The sequence below is a fragment of the Neoarius graeffei genome, chromosome 15, assembly GCF_027579695.1.
Source record: "Neoarius graeffei isolate fNeoGra1 chromosome 15, fNeoGra1.pri, whole genome shotgun sequence".
NCBI classification, from domain to species: domain Eukaryota; kingdom Metazoa; phylum Chordata; class Actinopteri; order Siluriformes; family Ariidae; genus Neoarius; species Neoarius graeffei.
In genome coordinates, this window is record NC_083583.1 from 53078807 (window position 1) to 53099866 (window position 21060).

Genomic DNA, 21060 nt, shown 5'->3' on the forward strand with positions numbered 1-21060 from the left:
GGAAAAAAAAAGCCCTACTTGAATTAGAATTGAGTAATTTGACCCTATGTGTTATAAAAATACAAACATACAGCATAATATGTGTTTCAGGGTGGACTTTTCCTCTAAGATTATTGTGCTTCCCTGCCATTTGAATAATTGTGACTGTTTATGTACAGTTATGAACTTGCTGAGCACTTTATTAGGAACACCTGTACATTCAGGCACTATCTAATCAGTCAATCATGTGAAAGCAGAGCAATGCATAAAAACCTGGAGATATGAGCCAGCAGCTTCAGGTAATGCTCACATCAACCATCAGAATGAGGGAAAAAAAAGTGATCTCGTGATTTTGTCTGTTGAATGATTGTTGGTGCCAAACATGCTGGTGTAAGTGTTTATAACTGCTGATCTGCTCTGATTTTTTCTCTCTCTCACACACACACACACACACATACACACCAGTCTCTGGAGTTTATTCCAAATGGTGCAATAAAGAAAAACCATCCAGTGAGCAGCAGTTCTGTGAACAGAAACACCTTGTTGGTCAGAGAGGTCAACAGAGAGTGGCCAGACTGGTTTGAGCTGACAGAAAGGCTACAATAGCTCAAATAACCACTCTGCGCAATTGTGGTGAGCAGAAAAGCATCTCAGAATGCACAACAGGTCGAACCTTGAGGCGGCTGGGCTACACCTGACGAATCCAGCCCACCTCAGGTTCCACTTCTGTCAGTCAAGAACAGAAAGCAGCTGAGGTTGCAGAGGCTCACCAAAACAACCGGACTGTTGAAGGTTGGAAAAATGTAGCCTGGTCTGATGAATCGTGGTTTCTGCTAAGCAACACGGATGGTAGGGTCAGAATTTGGTGCCAAAAGGATGAATCCTTGCCAATAAGCCAGGCTGGTGGGGGTGATGTAATGCTGTGGGGAATGTTTTGTGTGTGTATTGCTGCTGATCATGTGCATCTCTTAATGGTTACAACTTACCTCCCCATCTTGTGGAACCCATGAGAACCACAAAGAACTGCGGCTGTTTTGAGAGCAAAGGGGGCCCTACTCGGTATTACTGTAGTGTCCCTAATAAACTGTTCATATCAGTGTACTGTCCTAATGTTATAATGCTGCATTTATGCTAACAGAGGCTGCTGTAATCCTCTAACCTGAACCAATCGGGGGGAATCAAATCAGTGTAAAAGATTCGGATCATTGAAAGATTCGTTTAGCTCCGCCGGTTCCGCTGCTCTCGTGCCCTTTACTGTGGCTCCAATGCGCGCGCGCTCGGGTTTGGGCTTTATAAAAGCGCCACAGCGACGCCAGCACGCGCGCACACGGGGTCCGGGAGACATGGCGGCGGGGCTGCTGCTGCTGACCGGGACCCGCTCCTCCCCCTCCTCACAGCGGCTCCGGTGCTGCTGAGCGGGACCCGCTCCTCCCCGTCCCCCTCGTCACGGCGGCTCGGAGAACTCTCCCCAATGAACGGCTCGGTGAATTCCAGCAGCGGCTCGTGCGCCGCTCCGGCTGAGTGTGGGGAGCGCGCGCTCTCCCCCTACCTGCTGGACGCGTGGCTCGTGCCGCTGGTGTTCGCGCTGATCCTGGTGTCGGGGCTGCTGGGGAACTCGCTGGTGCTGTGGGTGATCTCCAAACACCACAGCCTGCGCACCGCCACCAACATCTACATCGGTCAGTCACTCCTGCACTCACTGCTTGCTTTCTTTCTTTCTTTCCCTTCCTTCCTTCCCCTTTCTTTCTTTCTTTCTTTCTTTCTTTCTTTCTTTCTTTCTTTCTTTCTTTCTTTCTTTCTTTCTTTCCTTTTCTTTCTTTCTTTCCCTTCCTTCCTTCCTTCCTCTTTCTTTCTTTCTTTCTTTCTTTCTTTCCTTTTCTTTCTTTCTTTCCCTTCCTTCCTTCCCCTTTCTTTCTTTCTTTCTTTCTTTCTTTCTTTCTTTCTTTCTTTCTTTCTTTCTTTCTTTCCTTTTCTTTCTTTCTTTCCCTTCCTTCCTTCCCCTTTCTTTCTTTCTTTCTTTCTTTCTTTCTTTCTTTCTATCTATTCTTGCCTCCTCTTTCTTTCTTTCTTTCTTTCTTTCTTTCTTTCTTTCTTTCTTTCGTTCTTTCTTTCTTTCTTTCTTTCCCTTCCTTCCTTCCCCTTTCTTTCTTTCTTTCTTTCTTTCTTTCTTTCTTTCTTTCTTTCTTTCTTTCCTTTTCTTTCTTTCTTTTCCTGTCTTTCTTTCCTCCCCTCCCTTCTTTCTTTCTTTCTTTCTTTCCTCCCTTTCTTTCTTTCTTTCTTTCTTTCTTTCTTTCTTTCTTTCTTTCTTTCTTGCCTCTTCTTTCTTTATTTCTTTCTTTCTTTCTTTCTTTCTTTCTTTCCCTTCCTTCCTTCCTCTTTCTTTCTTTCTTTCTTTCTTTCTTTCTTTCTTTTCATGTCTTTCTTTCCTCCCCTCCCTTCTTTCTTTCTTGCCTCCTCTTTCTTTCTTTCTTTCTTTCTTTCTTTCCTCCCCTTCCCTTCTTTCTTTCTTTCCTCCCCTTCCCTTCTTTCTTTCTTTCTTTCTTTCTTTCTTTCTTTCTTTCTTTCTTTCTTTTCCTGTCTTTCTTTCCTCCCCTCCCTTCTTTCTTTCTTTCTTTCTTTCTTTCTTTCTTTCTTTCTTTCTATTCTTGCCTCCTCTTTCTTTCTTTCTTTCTTTCTTTCTTTCTTTCTTTCTTTCTTTCTTTTCCTGTCTTTCTTTCCTCCCCTCCCTTCTTTCTTTCTTTCTTTCTTTCTTTCTTTCTTTCCTCCCCTTTCCTCCTTTCCTTTTCTTTCTTTCTTTCTTTCTTTCTTTCTTTCTTTCTTTCTTTCTTTCTATTCTTTCTTTCCTTTTCTTTCTTTCCTCCCCTTCTTTCTTTCTTTCTTTCTTTCTTTCTTTCTTGCCTCCCCTTTCTTTCTTTCTTTCTTTCTTTCTTTCTTTCTTTCTTTCTTTCTTTCTTTCTTTCCTCCTCTTTCTTTCTTTCTTTCTTTCTTTCTTTCTTTCTTTCTTTTTCTGGCTTTCTTTCCTCCCTCCCTTCTCTCTTTCTTGCCTTTCTTTCTTTCTTTTTCTTTTTCCTTTTCTGTCTTTCTTTCCTCCCCTCCCTTCTTTCTTTCTTTCTTTCTTTCTTTCTTTCTTTCTTTCTTGCCTCCCCTTCCCTTCTTTCTTTCTTTTTCTTTCTTTCTTGCCTCCCCTTCTTTCTTTCTTTCTTTCTTTCTTTCTTTCTTTCTTTCTTTCTTTCTTTCTATTCTTTCTTTCCTTTTCTTTCTTTCCTCCCCTTCTTTCTTTCTTTCTTTCTTTCTTTCTTTCTTTCTATTCTTTCTTTCCTTTTCTTTCTTTCCTCCCCTTCTTTCTTTCTTTCTTTTCTTTCTTTCTTTCTTTCTTTCTTTCTTTCTTTCTTGCCTCCCCTTTCTTTCTTTCTTTCTTTCTTTCTTTCTTTCTTTCTTTCTTTCCTCCTCTTTCTTTCTTTCTTTCTTTCTTTCTTTCTTTCTTTCTTTCTTTTTCTGGCTTTCTTTCCTCCCTCCCTTCTCTCTTTCTTGCCTTTCTTTCTTTCTTTTTCTTTTTCCTTTTCTGTCTTTCTTTCCTCCCCTCCCTTCTTTCTTTCTTTCTTTCTTTCTTTCTTTCTTTCTTTCTTTCTTTCTTTCTTTCTTTCTTTCTTGCCTCCCCTTCCCTTCTTTCTTTCTTTTTCTTTCTTTCTTGCCTCCCCTTCTTTCTTTCTTTCTTTCTTTCTTTCTTTCTTTCTTTCTTTCTTTCTTTCTAGATTCAGGAGAGCTTTATTGTCAACACGTCCGTCCATAAGTATACAGTGCACTGAAATAAAGTTCCCCTCAGGCTCCTCATGGTGCATTTCTTTCCTCCCTGATTCTTTAAATTGCATATCAAATGAATCTGGACTTTTTCTCAATATCACTTATATTGTCCAATGGTGAGAATACAAAAAGAAACAATTAATTCAACATTATACTTGTAATTTAACAAAAAGAAGGTTAACACTCAGGTCTAAAATATTAAAGATCAAGTATGAAAATTATAGAGAATTTCTGTTATTTTTGAACAAAATTAAAGCAGTATTCTTGATATGTACAATATGTACACAGTTTAGGACGAATGCATGAGGCAGCTGATTTTGGAAGTTAACAAAATCTTAAAATAAAATAAAAAAGCACCTTTTGGAGTATGGGAGTATGGCACAAAAATAATTTTTGTGTCGAAGGTGTGTATGCCAGAGACATGCTGCACTGTTCCACTGAGAACAGCGAATAATCTAGAAAGCAACAGAGATCAGGATACTGCTTTATGTTCAGTCACAGTAATGGTACAATAAAAAAAACTAAAACAGCCTTAAACTGACTATTTATAAAGGTATAAATCTATTTAGGCTATTCACTGAGATTTAATGCAAAGACCATTGATTGTTGCTTTGTTCCCTTTCCCCTGAAACTACACCTTAGCTTGAATAAAAAGATGAAGCAAATAAATGTATTTTCTCTCCAGCTAACCTGGCAATGACAGACATCACCTTTCTGGTTTGCTGTGTGCCTTTCACTGCTGTGCTTTATCCGTTACCGAGCTGGATCTTTGGAAATTTCATGTGTAAATTTGTCAGCTACATCCAACAGGTCAGTTTCTGCCTTGATGCATGAAGTACCAAAACAAAATGGTTCATAAACTGTCTGTAAATATCCTAGACAGAGGTTGGGACGAATAATTTGTTGGCGCAAGTAATAAATAGGGTTGTTTGTGCTTACGTTGAGTCTCATGTTCTGTTCTGTTCTGTTTAGCAGTTAATATCCCCTGACCCAGGTCATATGTTCAAGAATTACTGCGGTACAGTTTTAAACACTAAATACACTCACTAGACAGATGTTCCTGAGAAAGTGACCAGTGAGTGTATTTAGTGTTGAATAGCAGTTAAATGTTAATCTCTTGTTCTGTACATCTCTGATAGGTATCTGCACAGGCTACTTGTGTAACACTGACAGTGATGAGTGTGGATCGCTGGTATGTCACTGTGTATCCGCTGCGCTCCTTGCAGTGTCGCACACCGAAAGTTGCCATCGTGGTGAACCTGGGAATCTGGATAGGTCTGTGGTTTTCTCCTCACTCAGGACTATTTCACTTACTGCAATCAACATTGAAGGAAAAATCCACCCTGAATAACATGGATATTAATTAACAATTATTTGCCTCAGGTGAAGTGAATATCAGTGAATAATGACCAGAGGTGATTCTAGAGTCTGTTGTGGCCCCAAGCAATCATTTTCAGGGGGCCTTTCTGACCAGTGTTCATCACCAATATCTCATCTCATCTCATTATCTCCAGCCGCTTTATCCTGTTCTACAGGGTCGCAGGCAAGCTGGAGCCTACCCCAGCTGACTACGGGCGAAAAGCGGGGTGCACCCTGGACAAGTCGCCAGGTCATCACAGGGCTGACACATAGACACAGACAACCATTCACACTCACATTCACACCTACGCTCAATTTAGAGTCACCAGTTAACCTAACCTGCATGTCTTTGGACTGTGGGGGAAACCGGAGCACCCGGAGGAAACCCACGCGGACACGGGGAGAACATGCAAACTCCGCACAGAAAGGCGCTCGCTGGCCATGGGGCTCGAACCCGGACCTTCTTGCTGTGAGGCGACAGCGCTAACCACTACACCACCGTGCCGCCCATCACCAATATGTTATAAATAATCTGACACCAATGAAAATGTATGAAACCAAAGTTTTTTAAATTCCAAATGTGAAAATACAATGGTAAAGAACAATAAAAAACTAAATAAATAAGCCCTCGGGCCCCGACTCTCAGGGGGCCCCTGGGCCAGGGGCCCCAAGCAGTTGCCTGCCTTGCCTGTTCACAAGCTGCGCATCTGATAATGACTGAGATGAAGTTGAGGTTATTATTTAGATAATATTGGCTGGCTTTGAGTGGTATATCAGATATATTCCATTCAACAAACATAATAATGAACAAGTTGAAGACGAGTAGCTGAATGGAATATACCTGATAGACCACGAAAAAAAGCCAGTCAATATCCATCCATCCAGCCATTATCTGTAGCCGCTTATCCTGTTCTACAGGGTCGCAGGCAAGCTGGAGCCTATCCCAGCTGACTATGGGCGAGAGGTGGGGTACACCCTGGACAAGTCGCCAGGTCATCGCAGGGCTGACACATAGACACAGACAATTAAAAATTAGCCTAATCTGCATGTCTTTGGGGGGAACGGGAGCAAACCCGCACAGACATGGGGAGAACATGCAAACTCCACACAGAAAGACCCTCGCCGGCCGCGAACCCAGGACCTTCTTGCTGTGAGGCGACAGTGCTAACCACTAAGTTACCACCATGCCACCCGCCAGCCAATATTATTATTATAATACATACACACACTCTTCATATCAGCATTCTCGAAGGCCAATGCTAGCTTACCCGCGACTTGGTGCTGTTAGTGTGGGAGTGCAGTTACCTTCCAGCCAGTGTAGCATTGAGCAGTAGCATTAGTGAAGACAAACGCTAGCTTACCCGTGACTCGGTGCTGTTAGCGCAGCAGTCCAGTTACCTTCCAGCCGGTGTAGCACTGAGCAGTAGTGTTAGCAAAAGCCAACGCTAGCTTACCCATGACTCGGTGCTGTTAGCACAGTAGTCCAGTTACCTTCCAGCCAGTGTAGCACTGAGCAGTAGCGTTAGCAAAGGCCAACACTAGCTTACCCATGACTCGGTGCTGTTAGCATGGCAGTCCAGTTAGCTTCCAGATGGTGTAGCATTGAGTAGCAGCATTAGCAAAGGCCAACTCTAGCTTACCCGTGACTCAGTGCTGTTAGCACGGCAGTCCAGTTACCTTCCAGCCGGTGTAGTGTTAGCGAAGGCCAACGCTAGCGCAGTCAAGCTGAGTATTATTATTATGATTATTTCCCCTGTGTAATTTATGTAGTTACTTTTAAAATCAACATTGACAGCTACACACAACGCAGCGACCTGGCAACCAAAATTTTCTCAAAATCTTCTGTTTTTAATGAAACAAACCTGGCGGCCATATTTGTTTACAAATTGTCACTGTCACTCACGAGCAGAGAAGTTTTACGTCTCCGACATGTGACGTCATGTTGTCTTGACAACATGCAATATTCTAACAATATTGCATGCTCATTCTCCATTGGGTAGAGTGACATAATACACGTAGGAGAAGCGATATGCTAACAATATTGCATGCTATCGAACCAAATGAATGAAACCCGCTAGAAGGGAATAGAACACGTTTTTATTCCATCGAAAAAGTGTTTTGTATGTATAATAATCACCGATATTCACTGAGCCTGAGGGAGATAATTGTTTCAGTATAAATACACTGGTGATTATTTAAAAAAATCATCTTAAAAATTTTTTAAATCTTCAAAAGCGGCATGCAAATGTAACTAGACTGCATTTCCGCAGAGAAAATGCAAAGTGTGCTTGCTGAGCTGTAGCAGAACAGCTATCATGCTATCATGCTAAAAGCTAGCATGCCAACATGCTAATGCCAACATGCTAACAACTAGCATGCTAACAGTTAGCATACTAACATGCTAACAGCATATTAACATGTTAAAAGCTAGCATGTTAACATGTTAATGCTAACATGCTAATAGATAACATGCTGACAGCTAGCATTCTAACATGCTAATGATTAACATGCTATTTGTTAAAATTCTAACACTTTAAGGCTAATATGCTGACAGCTATCATGCTAACAGCTAACAGGCTAACATGCTAATGGATAGTATGTTAACTTTTAGCATGCTAACACGCTGAGGGTGACATGCTAACAGTTAGCATGCTAACATGCTCAGGCGAACTCGCTAACAGCAAACATGCGAACTCTGCATGCTACCATGCTAATCCTAACATGTTAACAGCTCTCATGATAATATGCTAATGGTGAACATGCTAACAACTCGCGAGTTAACAGCAGGCATGATATCGTAATGGGTAACATGCTAACAGCTAGCATGGTAACACTTGAATGCTTACACTTTAAAAAATTGTTTTAACTTAAAAAAGTTAGTGTCCGGGCTGCCTTAAAATTTTGAGCTCATTGAAATTAATATAGTAAGTTAACATAATAAGGCGAACAAGTTAACTTACTATATGAATTTCAATGAACTCAAAATTTTAAGGCAGCCTGGACACTAACTTTTTTAAGTTAAAACAACAAATCATTTTTTACAGTGTATATGCTAATTGCTATCGTGTGTGCGTGGAAGTATTCCTAATAAAGTGGCCATTGAGTTGAAGTTGATTTGCTGTCAAATGCCGCTTTTCCACTACCAACGCGGCTGAGTCGGGCTGAGCCGTGCCGTGCTGAGTTGGGCTGAGTCGAGCTGAGTGGGGCTGTTGGAGTTGCATTTCGACTACAACCGCGCTGAACCGTGCTGGCTGGAAGTGGGTGGACACATTGGGTGGAGTTAGCGAAAGTGGGTGGACGTCAGGTGATGTCGTTATGCGGCGCAAACAGTGACATCAGTGACCTTTTAAGCGGTAGTCTCACAACCCGGATAGTAAACAATAAACATGGAGGACATGGAGTCGTTAGTGTTGCTGGTCTTGGTGCTGTGGCTTGTTGTCACCGACAACGCCAACAGATACTGGCAAGAGCGTATAGATGAGGCGAGGCGCATAAGGCTTCAGAAATTCTCGTAATTCTTCTTCTTCCGGGTTTACGGTGTTTACAGATCCCAGCGTGCTCGCGGGGCGTGTGTGGGCATGTGAGGACACTCCTCCTCACCAATCAGTGCACAGGGGAGTGTCTCCTCACGCCCCTAGCCTCACTCAGCTCAGTTTGGCTCGCTTCAGCCCTACTCCAAAACCGTGCGAGTTTTGGGTGCTAAGCAGGGCTGAAGCGAGCTGAGTCGTGCTGCTCTGAGATAGTCGAGACGTGAGCCGTGTCGGGCTGAAGTGAGCTGAAGCGAGCTGAGTCGTGCTGCTCTGAGATAGTCGAAACGTGAGCCGTGTCGGGCTGAAGTGAGCTGAAAAAGGGTAGTGGAAAAGGGCCAAAAGTCTCAAATGAGCAGATCCTTGCCAAATGCATCATCACCTATGGGGGAAGGGAGGAATGACTCAGTCAAGCTTCCACTGATTAGCGACAAAATGGAGAAAAAATGGACGGATGAAAGGCAAGACACAGACAAGTGAGGGTCAGAACCGATATCATGTGTGTGATGGTGATTTGGCCTGAGGTGCCGTATGAAGTTTGGTGGATGTGTGGTGAAGTGTTACTGAGCAAAACTCCATTCATTTGAATGGGGCCAAAAATCAATGGAAGCCTATGGAGGTAAAAAGAGATGCGTGAAAACCAAGGAAAAGACGAGTGCAGGTCTCAGATGAGGGGATGGATCTGTGCGGGGACTTGGCCTGAGGCATCAAGTGAAGTTTCTTGAAGTTTGGTCACTTGGTTAAAAAAACTGATGGAAAGTGAAAGTTTTTCTCCTGAAACACCATTCATTTTCAATGGGGCCAAAAATCAATGCAAGCCTATGGAGGAAAAAGGGATGAGCAAAAAGAAAGGAAAAATATGAGTGCGGGCCAGAACCGATTGCATGTATGTGTCGGGGGAGTTGGCCTGAACTATCACATGAGGTTTGGTGCATCTGCAATGGAGCGTGTCCGAATAGGACGATTCGATTTATGAGCCCTATTCATTCTCTATGGGGAAAAAAACAAAAGAAAAACGACAAGAGAACGGGCGCGTTGATCCAAAAGCTGTATACAAGCACACTACACCACTTCGGGCCAGACGTCTCAGAGTTGGAACGGTGTCTCTATCTCGAATGCCCTAGGAGGAGTAGTGGATCCAAAAAACGTGTCGGAATAAGGCAGAATAAGTGAACTTAGAAGAACAATAGTGTGCTTGCCTTTGGCAAGCACACTAATAACAGCGTGACGCAGACTTGTTTCACTTTTCTATGTGACTCACATAAAATACTTTGTTTTGAAATTGAAAAAACAACTCAGTTCCTCTTTACCTTTGAATAGTTTTAGACCGAACTTTGTAGCATCTTTAGTGCTTTTAAGAACAGCATTTTCTTTCATCATTTGTAATTCTTCCTCACTTACGGTGACAGTGATTGGCCGCCATTTTGCTGAGTCACTCGAGGTGATTATTGAGAAATAGTCAGAATTTCTTGAACAGTCAGCGCATGCAATTTCCTATAATCACCTCCGTATTTATACTAATCTGTATTATTAACATCTTCTGTGGCAATATTTGTGTTGTAATGAAACTGTGAGCTGACTTTTTAGCTTCAACTTCTTTGACTACCTGCTGATAGTGGTGCAGTGGGATTTACCCCTTGCTTCATCTCATCTCATCTTATCTCATCTCATTATCTCTAGCCACTTTATCCTGTTCTACAGGGTCGCAGGCAAGCTGGAGCCTATCCCAGCTGACTACGGGCGAAAGGCGGGGTACACCCTGGACAAGTCGCCAGGTCATCACAGGGCTGACACATAGACACAGACAACCATTCACACTCACATTCACACCTACGCTCAATTTAGAGTCACCAGTTAACCTAACCTGCATGTCTTTGGACTGTGGGGGAAACCGGAGCACCCGGAGGAAACCCACGCGGACACGGGGAGAACATGCAAACTCCGCACAGAAAGGCCCTCGCCGGCCACGGGGCTCGAACCCGGACGTTCTTGCTGTGAGGCGACAGCGCTAACCACTACACCACCGTGCCGCCCCCTCCCCGCTTCATTTCTAGCTAAACAGAGAGATGGAGCAGCGCTTTAATCCTTTAGCTTGTCCACTTCTCTCATGACCTCATCTGCATATTTTACTTAGACACTTCCAAAGCTTCAACTTTCACACCAATACTGCCATCAGCACCATTACGCTTGTCACCTCAGAGATCACCAACTAGCTAAGCCAAGTCACATGTATCTACTTTGCCTTCTGGAACTTTCTAGAGTCCAACATAGAATAGAATAGAATGCCCTTTATTGTCATTTTACAATCAATTGTATAACGAGATTAGAAGCTTCTCCCTTTCCAGTGCAAAAAAAAAAAAAAAGTACCAAAAAAACCCAAAAAAACTTAAATCCTAACACATAAACATTACAAAAATTGAAATACGTATAAAAGTGTCTTATATATCCAAGTATGAATATGGATGGCTATGTACAGAATAAATAATAAATTATTTGTATTGCACAGAATGTAAAAGTGACCGTGACAGATGTTTTGCATAATGTCGACATTATATTTGTTTCCTCTTAGAGTTCAATATGGTGATGGCTGTTGGGAAGCAGCTGTTTTTCATTCTAGTAGTCCTTGTTTTAATACATCTGTAGCGCCTCCCAGAAGGAAGCAGCTCAAACAGCTGGGAGGCAGGATGTGAATTGTCCTTAATGATGCTCTGAGCTCTGCTGATGCACCGGGTGGTGTATATGTCCGTCAGGGAGGGGAGAGGGCAGCCGACAATCCTCTGCGCTGCTGCGACTGTCCTCTGAAGCTTCCCTCTGTCTGCAGCAGTGCAGCTCCCGTACCAGGTGGACAAGCAGTACGTTAGCAGGCTTTCAATGGAGGAACGGTAGAAGGCCAGCAGCAGCTTCTGGTCTAGATCGTTCTTCCTGAGGACTCTCAGGAAGTGTAGACGCTGCAAACAAAAAGCTATGTACATGTAGAAGGGTAAATATATGTATAGACAGCATAGTGCAAGGATAAATTAGTAAATATAAATACACAGTGTGCACAGAATGACGGTTCTTGAAATTCTCTTTACATCCTGACAGCAATGAATAAATCAAATGCTCTGACAATAAAAAGAAAGAAATCTGTCATCTGTGGTTATATAAAGCCCATCCAATAATTTCATTTGGTCTGTGTAGCATATTTATATCTTGAAATCATTTATATCTTGTATCCATAAGTAAAGGTCGCTGTTTTATACTTCTTTTAGTCTACTTTACTTTACCAATGGTATAACAGGTTTCTTTGAGATTCATGCGGGTGGCCTCCAAGGTGATACACTTGCTCCATTGCAATTGTATTGGACTTCGTCATGAGAAGAGCCATTGGTGGTAGAGAAGAGGAGTTGGGTTTCCAGTTAGAGAGAAGGAGAAGCAGAAGGACAGGAGCAGCAATGATTACAGATCTAGACTTTGCAGATGATATCGTACTGATCACTGAAGAAATACACCAGGCTCAGAAACTGCTATCTAGATTAGAGGAAGAGGCTGTGAAGGTTGGTCTCCACTGCAACTCAAAGAAAATCGAAATACAACCGTTTAACCAGGATCAGCCGGTACAGGTTACAGCGAAAGATGGGAGGAAGGGACTGTCCTTTAAATACTTGGGAGCATGGACGGAAAGCACAGAGAAAGATCTCTCTGTGAGGAAGGGACTGTCATAAGCTACACAAAATATGCTCCTCACAACTTTCCAGAAAACTGAAAATTCGCCGATTCACTGCCGCAGTTGAATCTGTTTGTCTTTATGGTGCCAAGACTTGGACTCTCACGAGGACTCTTGAGAAGCTGCTTGATGGATGCTACACCCGGATGCTCAGGATGGTACACAATGTCACTTGGAGACATCACCTCACAAATGAAGAGTTGTACGGGGAACTCCCCAAAATATCAACAAAGGTTCGTCAGCGTCTAATGAGATTGATGGGACATTGTGTCAGACATGAAGAAGAAATGGCCAACAAACTTGTACTCTGGCAACCAATCGAAGGTAAAGTCAACAGAGGACGAAGATGAGTCACGTATATAGACAGCCTACTGAATGACTCTGGAACAGCGAACAATCAGGAACTGCGAACTGCAATGATGGACAGAGATCAGTGGAAAAGTCGTGTCTTGTCAGCGGGGTGTCCTGGCGGATGACATAGGCCAAGTTTACATTCGACCGTATCTGTCTCGTTTTCTTCGCGGATGCACTGTCCGTTTACATTAAACCGCCTGGAAACGCCGGGAAACGGGAATCCGCCAGGGCCCACGTATTCAATCCAGATCGTGTCTGGTCCGGTGCTGTGTAAACATTGAGAATACGCGGATACACTGTGCTGAGCTCTAGCTGGCGTCATATTGGACAACGTCACTGTGACATCCACCTTCCTGATTCGCTGGCGTTGGTCATGTGACGCGACTGCTGAAAAACGGCGCGGACTTCCGCCTTGTATCACCTTTCATTAAAGAGTATAAAAGTATGAAAATACTGAAAATACTGATGCAAATACTGCCCATTGTGTAGTTATGATTGTCTTTAGGCTTGCCATCCTTCCACTTGCAAGTGGTAAGTGATATGCACTGGGATCACACACACAGCGGCTCAGTCCCAAATCACTGCTTGTGTGCTTCACTCGCGCGCTCTGTGAGCTGCGCAGGGCCGGAGTGCGCACCCTCCAGAGGGCACTCGCTGTTCAGGGCGGAGTGATTTGGAGCGCAGGATGCCTGCGGAGCCGAGCGTATCCGTGTATTGGCGTTGCTGTGTGCGCACTAATCGTTTTAAAAACGTTAATCTGATGATCCGCTGATACAGTCTAATGTAAACCCCACCATAGATAGAGATAGACTACTTGACGTGTTAAAAGCAGACATTTAAAATGACCTGATTTACATATTTTGCTTATCTAACTGTAAAACCGTAACACGTATGTGCATTTTGACTTGTGTTTTGTTCAGGATCTTTCTTAGTGTCTCTGCCAGTGCCGCTGTACACTCAGACTTTAGCTGGAGAATGGTTTGGTCCTCAGGTCTTCTGCACTGAAATTTTTCCCACAACAACTCACAAGAAAGCCTTCATCCTGTACAACTTCCTGGCTGTGTATCTGCTCCCGCTGGTCACTATCTGTGTGTGTTATCTGCTCATGTTGTACCAGATGGGCCGGCCAGCTGTGGAGCCCGTCGATAATAATTATCAGGTAAGATAATTTGTCAAGCCAAAAAGTTGTATGTAATCAGTGTAGAGTTGCTATGTACAGTTTAATGTAAAGGTTTAGTTACATTATTTCAGACAAGTAGGATAGCATTGCGGATAAAAAAAAAAATGAATCCGTGTGTATTATGTTATGTATATTTCAGTGTATAGATCTTTTATGCGGGCGGCACGGTGGTGTAGTGGTTAGCGCTGTCGCCTCACAGCAAGAAGGTCCTGGGTTCGAGCCCCGGGGCCGGCGAGGGCCTTTCTGTGTGGAGTTTGCATGTTCTCCCCGTGTCCGCGTGGGTTTCCTCCGGGTGCTCCGGTTTCCCCCACAGTCCAAAGACATGCAGGTTAGGTTAACTGGTGACTCTAAATTGACCGTAGGTGTGAATGTGAGTGTGAATGGTTGTCTGTGTCTATGTGTCAGCCCTGTGATGACCTGGCGACTTGTCCAGGGTGTACCCCGCCTTTCGCCCGTAGTCAGCTAGGATAGGCTCCAGCTTGCCTGCGACCCTGTAGAAGGATAAAGCGGCTTGAGATAATGAGATGAATGAGATCTTTTATGCCCACATATTTTGCATGGCTTTTCTATGCATGTCTATGCATCTAGAATCTAATATCTGAAATGCACATGTTGGCTTGATTAGAGAGCTAGCATTAAGTACTGCTTATGTACTAACCCCATTTCCAGAAAAGCTGGGATATTTTCCAAAATGCAATAAAAACAAAAATCTGTGATTTTGTTAATTCGTGTGAACCTTGATTAAACTGACAAAAGTACAAAGAAAAGATATTCAATAGTTTTACTGACCAGCTTAATTAATTGTCTCATCTCATTATCTGTAGCCGCTTTATCCTGTTCTACAGGGTCGCAGGCAAGCTGGAGCCTATCCCAGCTGACTACGGGCGAAAGGCGGGGTACACCCTGGACAAGTCGCCAGGTCATCACAGGGCTGCACATAGACACAGACAACCATTCACACTCAATTTAGAGTCACCAGTTAACCTAACCTGCATGTCTTTGGACTGTGGGGGAAACCGGAGCACCCGGAGGAAACCCACGCAGACACGGGGAGAACATGCAAACTCCGCACAGAAAGGCCCTCGCCGGCCCCGGGGCTCGAACCCGGACCTTCTTGCTGTGAGGCGACAGCGCTAACCACTACACCACCGTGCCGCCTTAATGAATTGTATTTTGTAAATATAAATGAAGTTAGAATGTGATGCCTGCAACACACTCACTCAAAAAAAAATTGTGACATTGGCAAAATAAGACTGAAAAGGTTTATTGGATATTCAAGTAACACCGTTTTGGAAGATTCCGCAATAAGCAGGTTAACTGATAACAAGTGAGGGTGTCATGATTGGATATAAAAGGAGCAGCACCAAAGGCTCAGTCTTTGCAAGCTAGGATGGGTCATGGCTCACTCTTTTGTGCCAAAATTCGTAAAAGAATTGTTAGTCAGTTCAAAAAGAACATTTCTCAGCACAAGATTTTAGGTCTTTCAAAATCTACAGTACATAATATTGTGAAAATATTCAGGGAATTCGGAAACCACTGTTGAATGTACCTGACCTTTGAGCCCTCAGGCGTCACTGCCTGAGAAACCGTCATGCTAATGTGACAAATATAGCCACATGGACTCAGGAATACTTTGGAAAACCATTGTCACTTAACACAGTCCGTCACTGCATCCAGAAATGCAACCTGAAACTGTATTACACAAGGAGGAACCCGTTCATCAATTCTATGCAGAAACGCCGCTGATTTCTCTGGGCCCGAACTCATCTCACATGGACTGAAAGACAGTGGAAATGCATGCTGTGTTCAGATGAATCCACATTTCAGCTTATTTTCAGGAAAACCGGATGTCGAGTTCTCAGTGCCAAAGGTGAACATGACCATCCAGTTTGTTATCAGAGAAAGGTGCAAAAGCCAGCATCTGTGATGGTCGGGGGGCGACATATTCATCAAGGCAACGTCTCTTCCCGGGAAATCCATGCATATTTAAGCAGGACAATGCCAGGCCTCATTCTGCACAGGCTACAACAGCATGGCTTCGTAGACACAGAGTGCGTGTGCTTGACTGGCCTGCTGCCAGTCCAGATCTGTCTTCTATTGAGAATGTATAGCACATTCAAATATTTTTTATTGTCAATTCACTATATATCCAGGACATATAGGAGAATCGAAATGTTTCTCCCTCACCTTACTTGTAAAACAGATAAAGATTACAAAAAAATTTATATTAAGAAAAACAATATATATAAATATTTATAAATATAGATAAAAATACACTCTAACATCAAACAATGTACAAAATAGCAGTAGTGCAAATACAGTACAATATCTGTAACAGAGAAGGTGCTAGAAGAGTAGCTTATGAGGTGTATATGAACAGTAGTGCAAATGAGCAATAGCAGCAGATACAGCAGCAGTAATGCAAATGATTGTAGTGTGATGTGCAAACGGATGAGGTAGTTTCTTGTGTGAATGAATGTGTTACAGACCAGGGGCAGGGGGTAGGTAGTGGACAGAGTTCAGCATCCTGACAGCCTGGTGGATGAAGCTGTTTAGCAGTCTTGTGGAGTGGGCCCGGAGGCTCCGGTACCTTTTCCCTGAAAGCAGGAGGCTGAAGAGTGAGTGTGAAGGGTGGGAGGTGCCACCAGCGATGCTGATGACTCTGCGGGTGAGACAGGAGTGATAGATGTCCGTAAAGGAGGGCTGAGGGGTACCAATGATCTTACTGGCCGTGTTCACTATGCGTTGCAGAGTCTTCCGGCAGGAGGCATTGCAGCCTCCGTACCATGCAGTGATGCAGCCAGTGAGGACACTCTCAATGGTGCCCCTGTAGAAAGAGCACATGACGGGGGGTGGGACTCGTGCACTCCTCAGTTTGCGGAGGAAGTAGAGGCGAGTTTGAGCCTTCTTGGCCAGCGATGCGGTGTTGTTGGACCAGGAGAGGTCCTCAGCGATGTGCACCCCTAGGAATTTGGTGCTGCTCACCCTCTCCACTGCAGCGCCATCGATGGTCAGAGGGGGATGCTGTGAGTGACCTCTCCTGAAGTCAACTACAATCTCTTTGGTCTTCTCCACGTTCAGGAAGAGATTGTTGTCTTTACTCCACTGGACCAGTTGGCTCACCTCATTCCTGTAGTTGGCTTCATCGTTGTTCGTGATGAGGCCCACCACAGTCGTGTCATCTGCAAACTCGATGATGTGGTTGGTGCTGTAGATTGGTACACAGTCATGGGTCAGCAGGGTGAAGAGCAGCGGGCTGAGCACACACCCTTGTGGGGCCCCTGTGCTCAGCATGATGGTCCTGGAGGTGTTACTGCCGACCCAAACGTTCTGTGGCCTCCCTGTGAGAAAGTCCAGCACCCAGTTACAAAGAGAGGTGTTGAGTCCCAAATGTCCGAGTTTTTGTATTGGCTGCTGGGGAATGATTGTGTTGAATGCCGAACTGTAATCCAAGAACAGCATTCGCACATAAGTGTTCTTTGAGTCCAGGTGAGTGAGGGCTGGGTGGAGAGCAGCGGAGATGGCGTCCTCTATGGACCTGTTTGACCTATATGCAAACTGGAACGGGTCATGAGAGGGAGGGAGAATGGACTGCATGACCAGTCGCTCGAAGCACTCCATGATGATGGAAGTCAGTGCTACGGGCCGATAGTCGTTATAGCTGGATGGGAGGGGCTTCTTTGGCACTGGTATTATGGTTGTATCTTTGAAACACATGGAGACAACAGCTTGATTCAGGGAGATGTTAAAGATGTCAGCGAGGACATCCTTGAGCTCCATGGCACAGTCCTTCAAAACACGACCAGGTATGTTATCTGGTCCAGCAGCTTGGTATCTTCAGTTCCCATACGATTAAAAAGTGTTATTAAAAGGAAAAGTGATATAACACAATGGTAATAATGCCTCTGTCCCAACTTTTTTTGAGTGTGTTTCCAGGCATCAAATTCTAACTTCATTTATATTTATGAAACACAGTCAAGTTGGTCAGTAAAACTACTGAAAATCTTTTCTTTGTGCTTTTGTCACTAAAATAAAGGTTCATATGAATTAACAAATCCCAGATTTTGTTTTAATTGCATTTTGGAAAATAGCCCAACTCTTCTGGAAATGGGGTTTGTAATAATAATAATAATAATAATAATATCAATTTTGTCTTTAAAAACAACATGCACTGGATGTTTCTTACTAGTAGGTCAAGGCTGCTCTACTTGCTTTGTATTTTTTGAAAATATTTTTCCCACAGTAAAATTAAGAAGCTCCTCAGACAAGTCACTAAACATGTTTTAAAGGTTCTATTAAGTCTGCTTGCCTTGACTTATAACCACAATTTCTAAGCATCTGGGTTTTAAAAGTCTGTCAAATATCTTCTTTTCTGCCAATCTGTGACTTGTCAGCTCCAGGTTCAGACAGAGCGCAGTGCTGCTATAAGAGCTAAAGTATCCCGTATGGTGCTGGTGATTGTACAGCTGTTTATTCTGTGCTGGGGCCCCATCCAGCTGTTCATCCTGGCACAGGCATTTAGCCCACAGTTCCGTCAGGACTACTACACGTATAAAGTGAAGATATGGGCACACTGCATGTCCTACAGCAACTCGTGCATTAATCCCATAGTCTACGCCTTCATGGGTGCCAACTTCCGCAAGGCCTTCAAGAAAACCTGTCATTGCTGTTTCAAACAGCGGGTAACTGTCGCCCAACAGCCAAACGCAAATGGAAACACTGAGATGCACTATGTGTCATAGAGTATATCTTGATATGACATTTGACTGGTCTCCACAAGGAAAACCGATATTTTTTTTTAAACAAAGACTGCAGTTTTTATTTCAGAAACTAAAAGAGCCAAAAGGTTTAGGTAAAGGATATATATTTAGGTTTAAGCATAGTAGCAACAGGACATACAGTACTGTGCAAAAGCCTTAGGCACCCTATTTTTTTTTTTCATACAAACTTTGTTATAGATTTCTATTTGATGACTTCTACATTAGGGGCGGCACGGTGGCGTAGTGGTTAGTGCTGTCGCCTCACAGCAAGAAGGTCCGGGTTCAAGCCCCGTGGCCGGCGAGGGCCTTTCTGTGCGGAGTTTGCATGTTCTCCCCGTGTCCGCGTGGGTTTCCTCTGGGTGCTCCGGTTTCCCCCACAGTCCAAAGACATGCAGGTTAGGTTAACTGGTGACTCTAAATTGACCGTAGGTGTGAATGTGAGTGTGAATGGTTGTCTGTGTCTATGTGTCAGCCCTGTGATGACCTGGCGACTTGTCCAGGGTGTACCCCGCCTTTCGCCCATGGTCAGCTGGGATAGGCTCCAGCTCGCCTGCGACCCTGTAGAACAGGATAAAGCGGCTAGAGATAATGAGATGAGACGTTTGTTTTCCAGCACAAAATTAAATGTTACAGAAAACAAAGTTTTTATCTGAGCAGCATATTACATAAGAGAGCACTTTTCAGATTAAAAAAGAAAACATAATGAAGGCTGCCGGGTTTTGGTGCAAATTGAAGAAGCGAGTGTGACAGGCAAAGTGTCCAGAAGAACTGCGGCTGGTTCTGTAAGAAGCTCAGTAAAACCTACAGCTCATTTCATTATAAAACTGCACTCATTGTTCCTGAGACTACAGTTTTTATTTTAAAACCAAAGGGTCATCTCACAACAAATATCGACTTTTGTTTCATTTATTATGGCTTACTGCTGTTTATATATATATATATATATATATATTTTTTTTTTTTTTAAAGTTGAAACATTTAATTTCATTATTTTTAAGCCATTTTTGGTCGACAGCATTTCTTTACATGTGCCTCAGACTTTTGCACAGGACTGCATGTCAGATGCCCATAAAAATGCCTTTTTATTATGATCAATTTAAACCTTAATTCTAAATTTAAAGTATGAATAAGCTCACGTAAGTCTTATACCAGAAAGCTACTTTGAAAACAGACGGGTGTGCTGCACCGATTGTTCTGTGGAAGACAACGACAGCAAAATGCCAACGGACATCAGGCTTTCTACTTAGGTTACCTCAAATTGTATGGACTAGTATACAGAGAACAATATTTAAAAAACTCTAAACATTTATTATGTATCGAAAAAGTTATTGAGAAATAGTTATTTCTGCAGTGAGAATTTACAAGATGAATATCAAGGATTGTATGTGAAACAAATACTTTATTTGAGACTGTTTATATGCTTTGGTTTGTTTAATTTCAGAAATCCCTGTTCTGAGTAGTAATGTTAACCAGTCAAAGCTGCTGTGTCGACTGTTTTATGTCTGTCTTTTGTATTATTTCAATGTGTATTTATTTATTTATGTGATGATATATATTTGTACATATGTTCATGTTTAGATGTTGGATAATTTTGGAGCTGTTTATGAGAAAACAAGAGCAGTGCATATTGATCATTTCTAATTGGCTGTAAATATGCAATTTATTAATATAAAATCTATAGTGTTCGTGAAATAAATCTTGTTTAATTAATTTATTTAACTTTATCTGTGTTAGCGCTGTCGCCTCACAGCAAGAAGGTCCGGGTTCGAGCCCCGGGGCCGGCGAGGGCCTTTCTGTGTGGAGTTTGCATGTTCTCCGCGTGTCCACGTAGGTTTCCTCCGGGTGCTCCGGTTTCCCCCACAGTCCAAAGACATGCAGGTTAGGTTAACTGGTGACTCTAAATTGACCGTAGGTGTGAATGTGAGTGTGAATGGTTGTCTGTGTCTATGTGTCAGCCCTGTGATGACCTGGCGACTTGTCCAGGGTGTACCCCGCCTTTCACCCGTAGTCAGCTGGGATAGGCTCCAGCTTGCCTGCGACCCTGTAGAACAGGATAAAGCAGCTAGAGATAATGAGATGAAATGAGATGAACTTGATCTGTTAGTGGTGTTCCCCACAGCAGTCCATCACTGAATTCTGGATAGTATCACCCTCCACTAGGTGGCGCCACAAAACCAACAGCCTCTGATGGTCATGAAAATAGGTGAGAATCATCCACCATCAGTAAAATGATAAAGCAAGATTAAAGTTGAACTAAAACACACAGAAATAAGCAAGCACTGATGAATTCAGGGGAAAATCTAAAAATAAAATTTTGTAAAAAAGAATAAATAAAAACAACAAATTAATTTATTTATCCTGCATTTCTGTTTAAATAATCTTGAACTTGGGTTC

The 21060-nt window shown here is 43.1% G+C and overlaps 1 protein-coding gene across 1 annotated transcript; it reads left to right on the top strand.

Annotated features, from left to right (window-relative positions):
* The first annotated feature begins 1450 nt into the window (after positions 1-1450).
* On the top strand, positions 1451-19091 carry LOC132899589 (G-protein coupled receptor 54-like). Its single transcript, XM_060941609.1, has 5 exons — positions 1451-1658; positions 4466-4590; positions 4920-5055; positions 13647-13885; positions 18301-19091. The coding sequence occupies exons 1-5, from the start codon at positions 1451-1453 to the stop codon at positions 18646-18648; spliced, it is 1056 nt and encodes a 351-aa protein (XP_060797592.1). The 3' UTR covers positions 18649-19091.
* The last annotated feature ends 1969 nt before the right edge of the window (positions 19092-21060 follow it).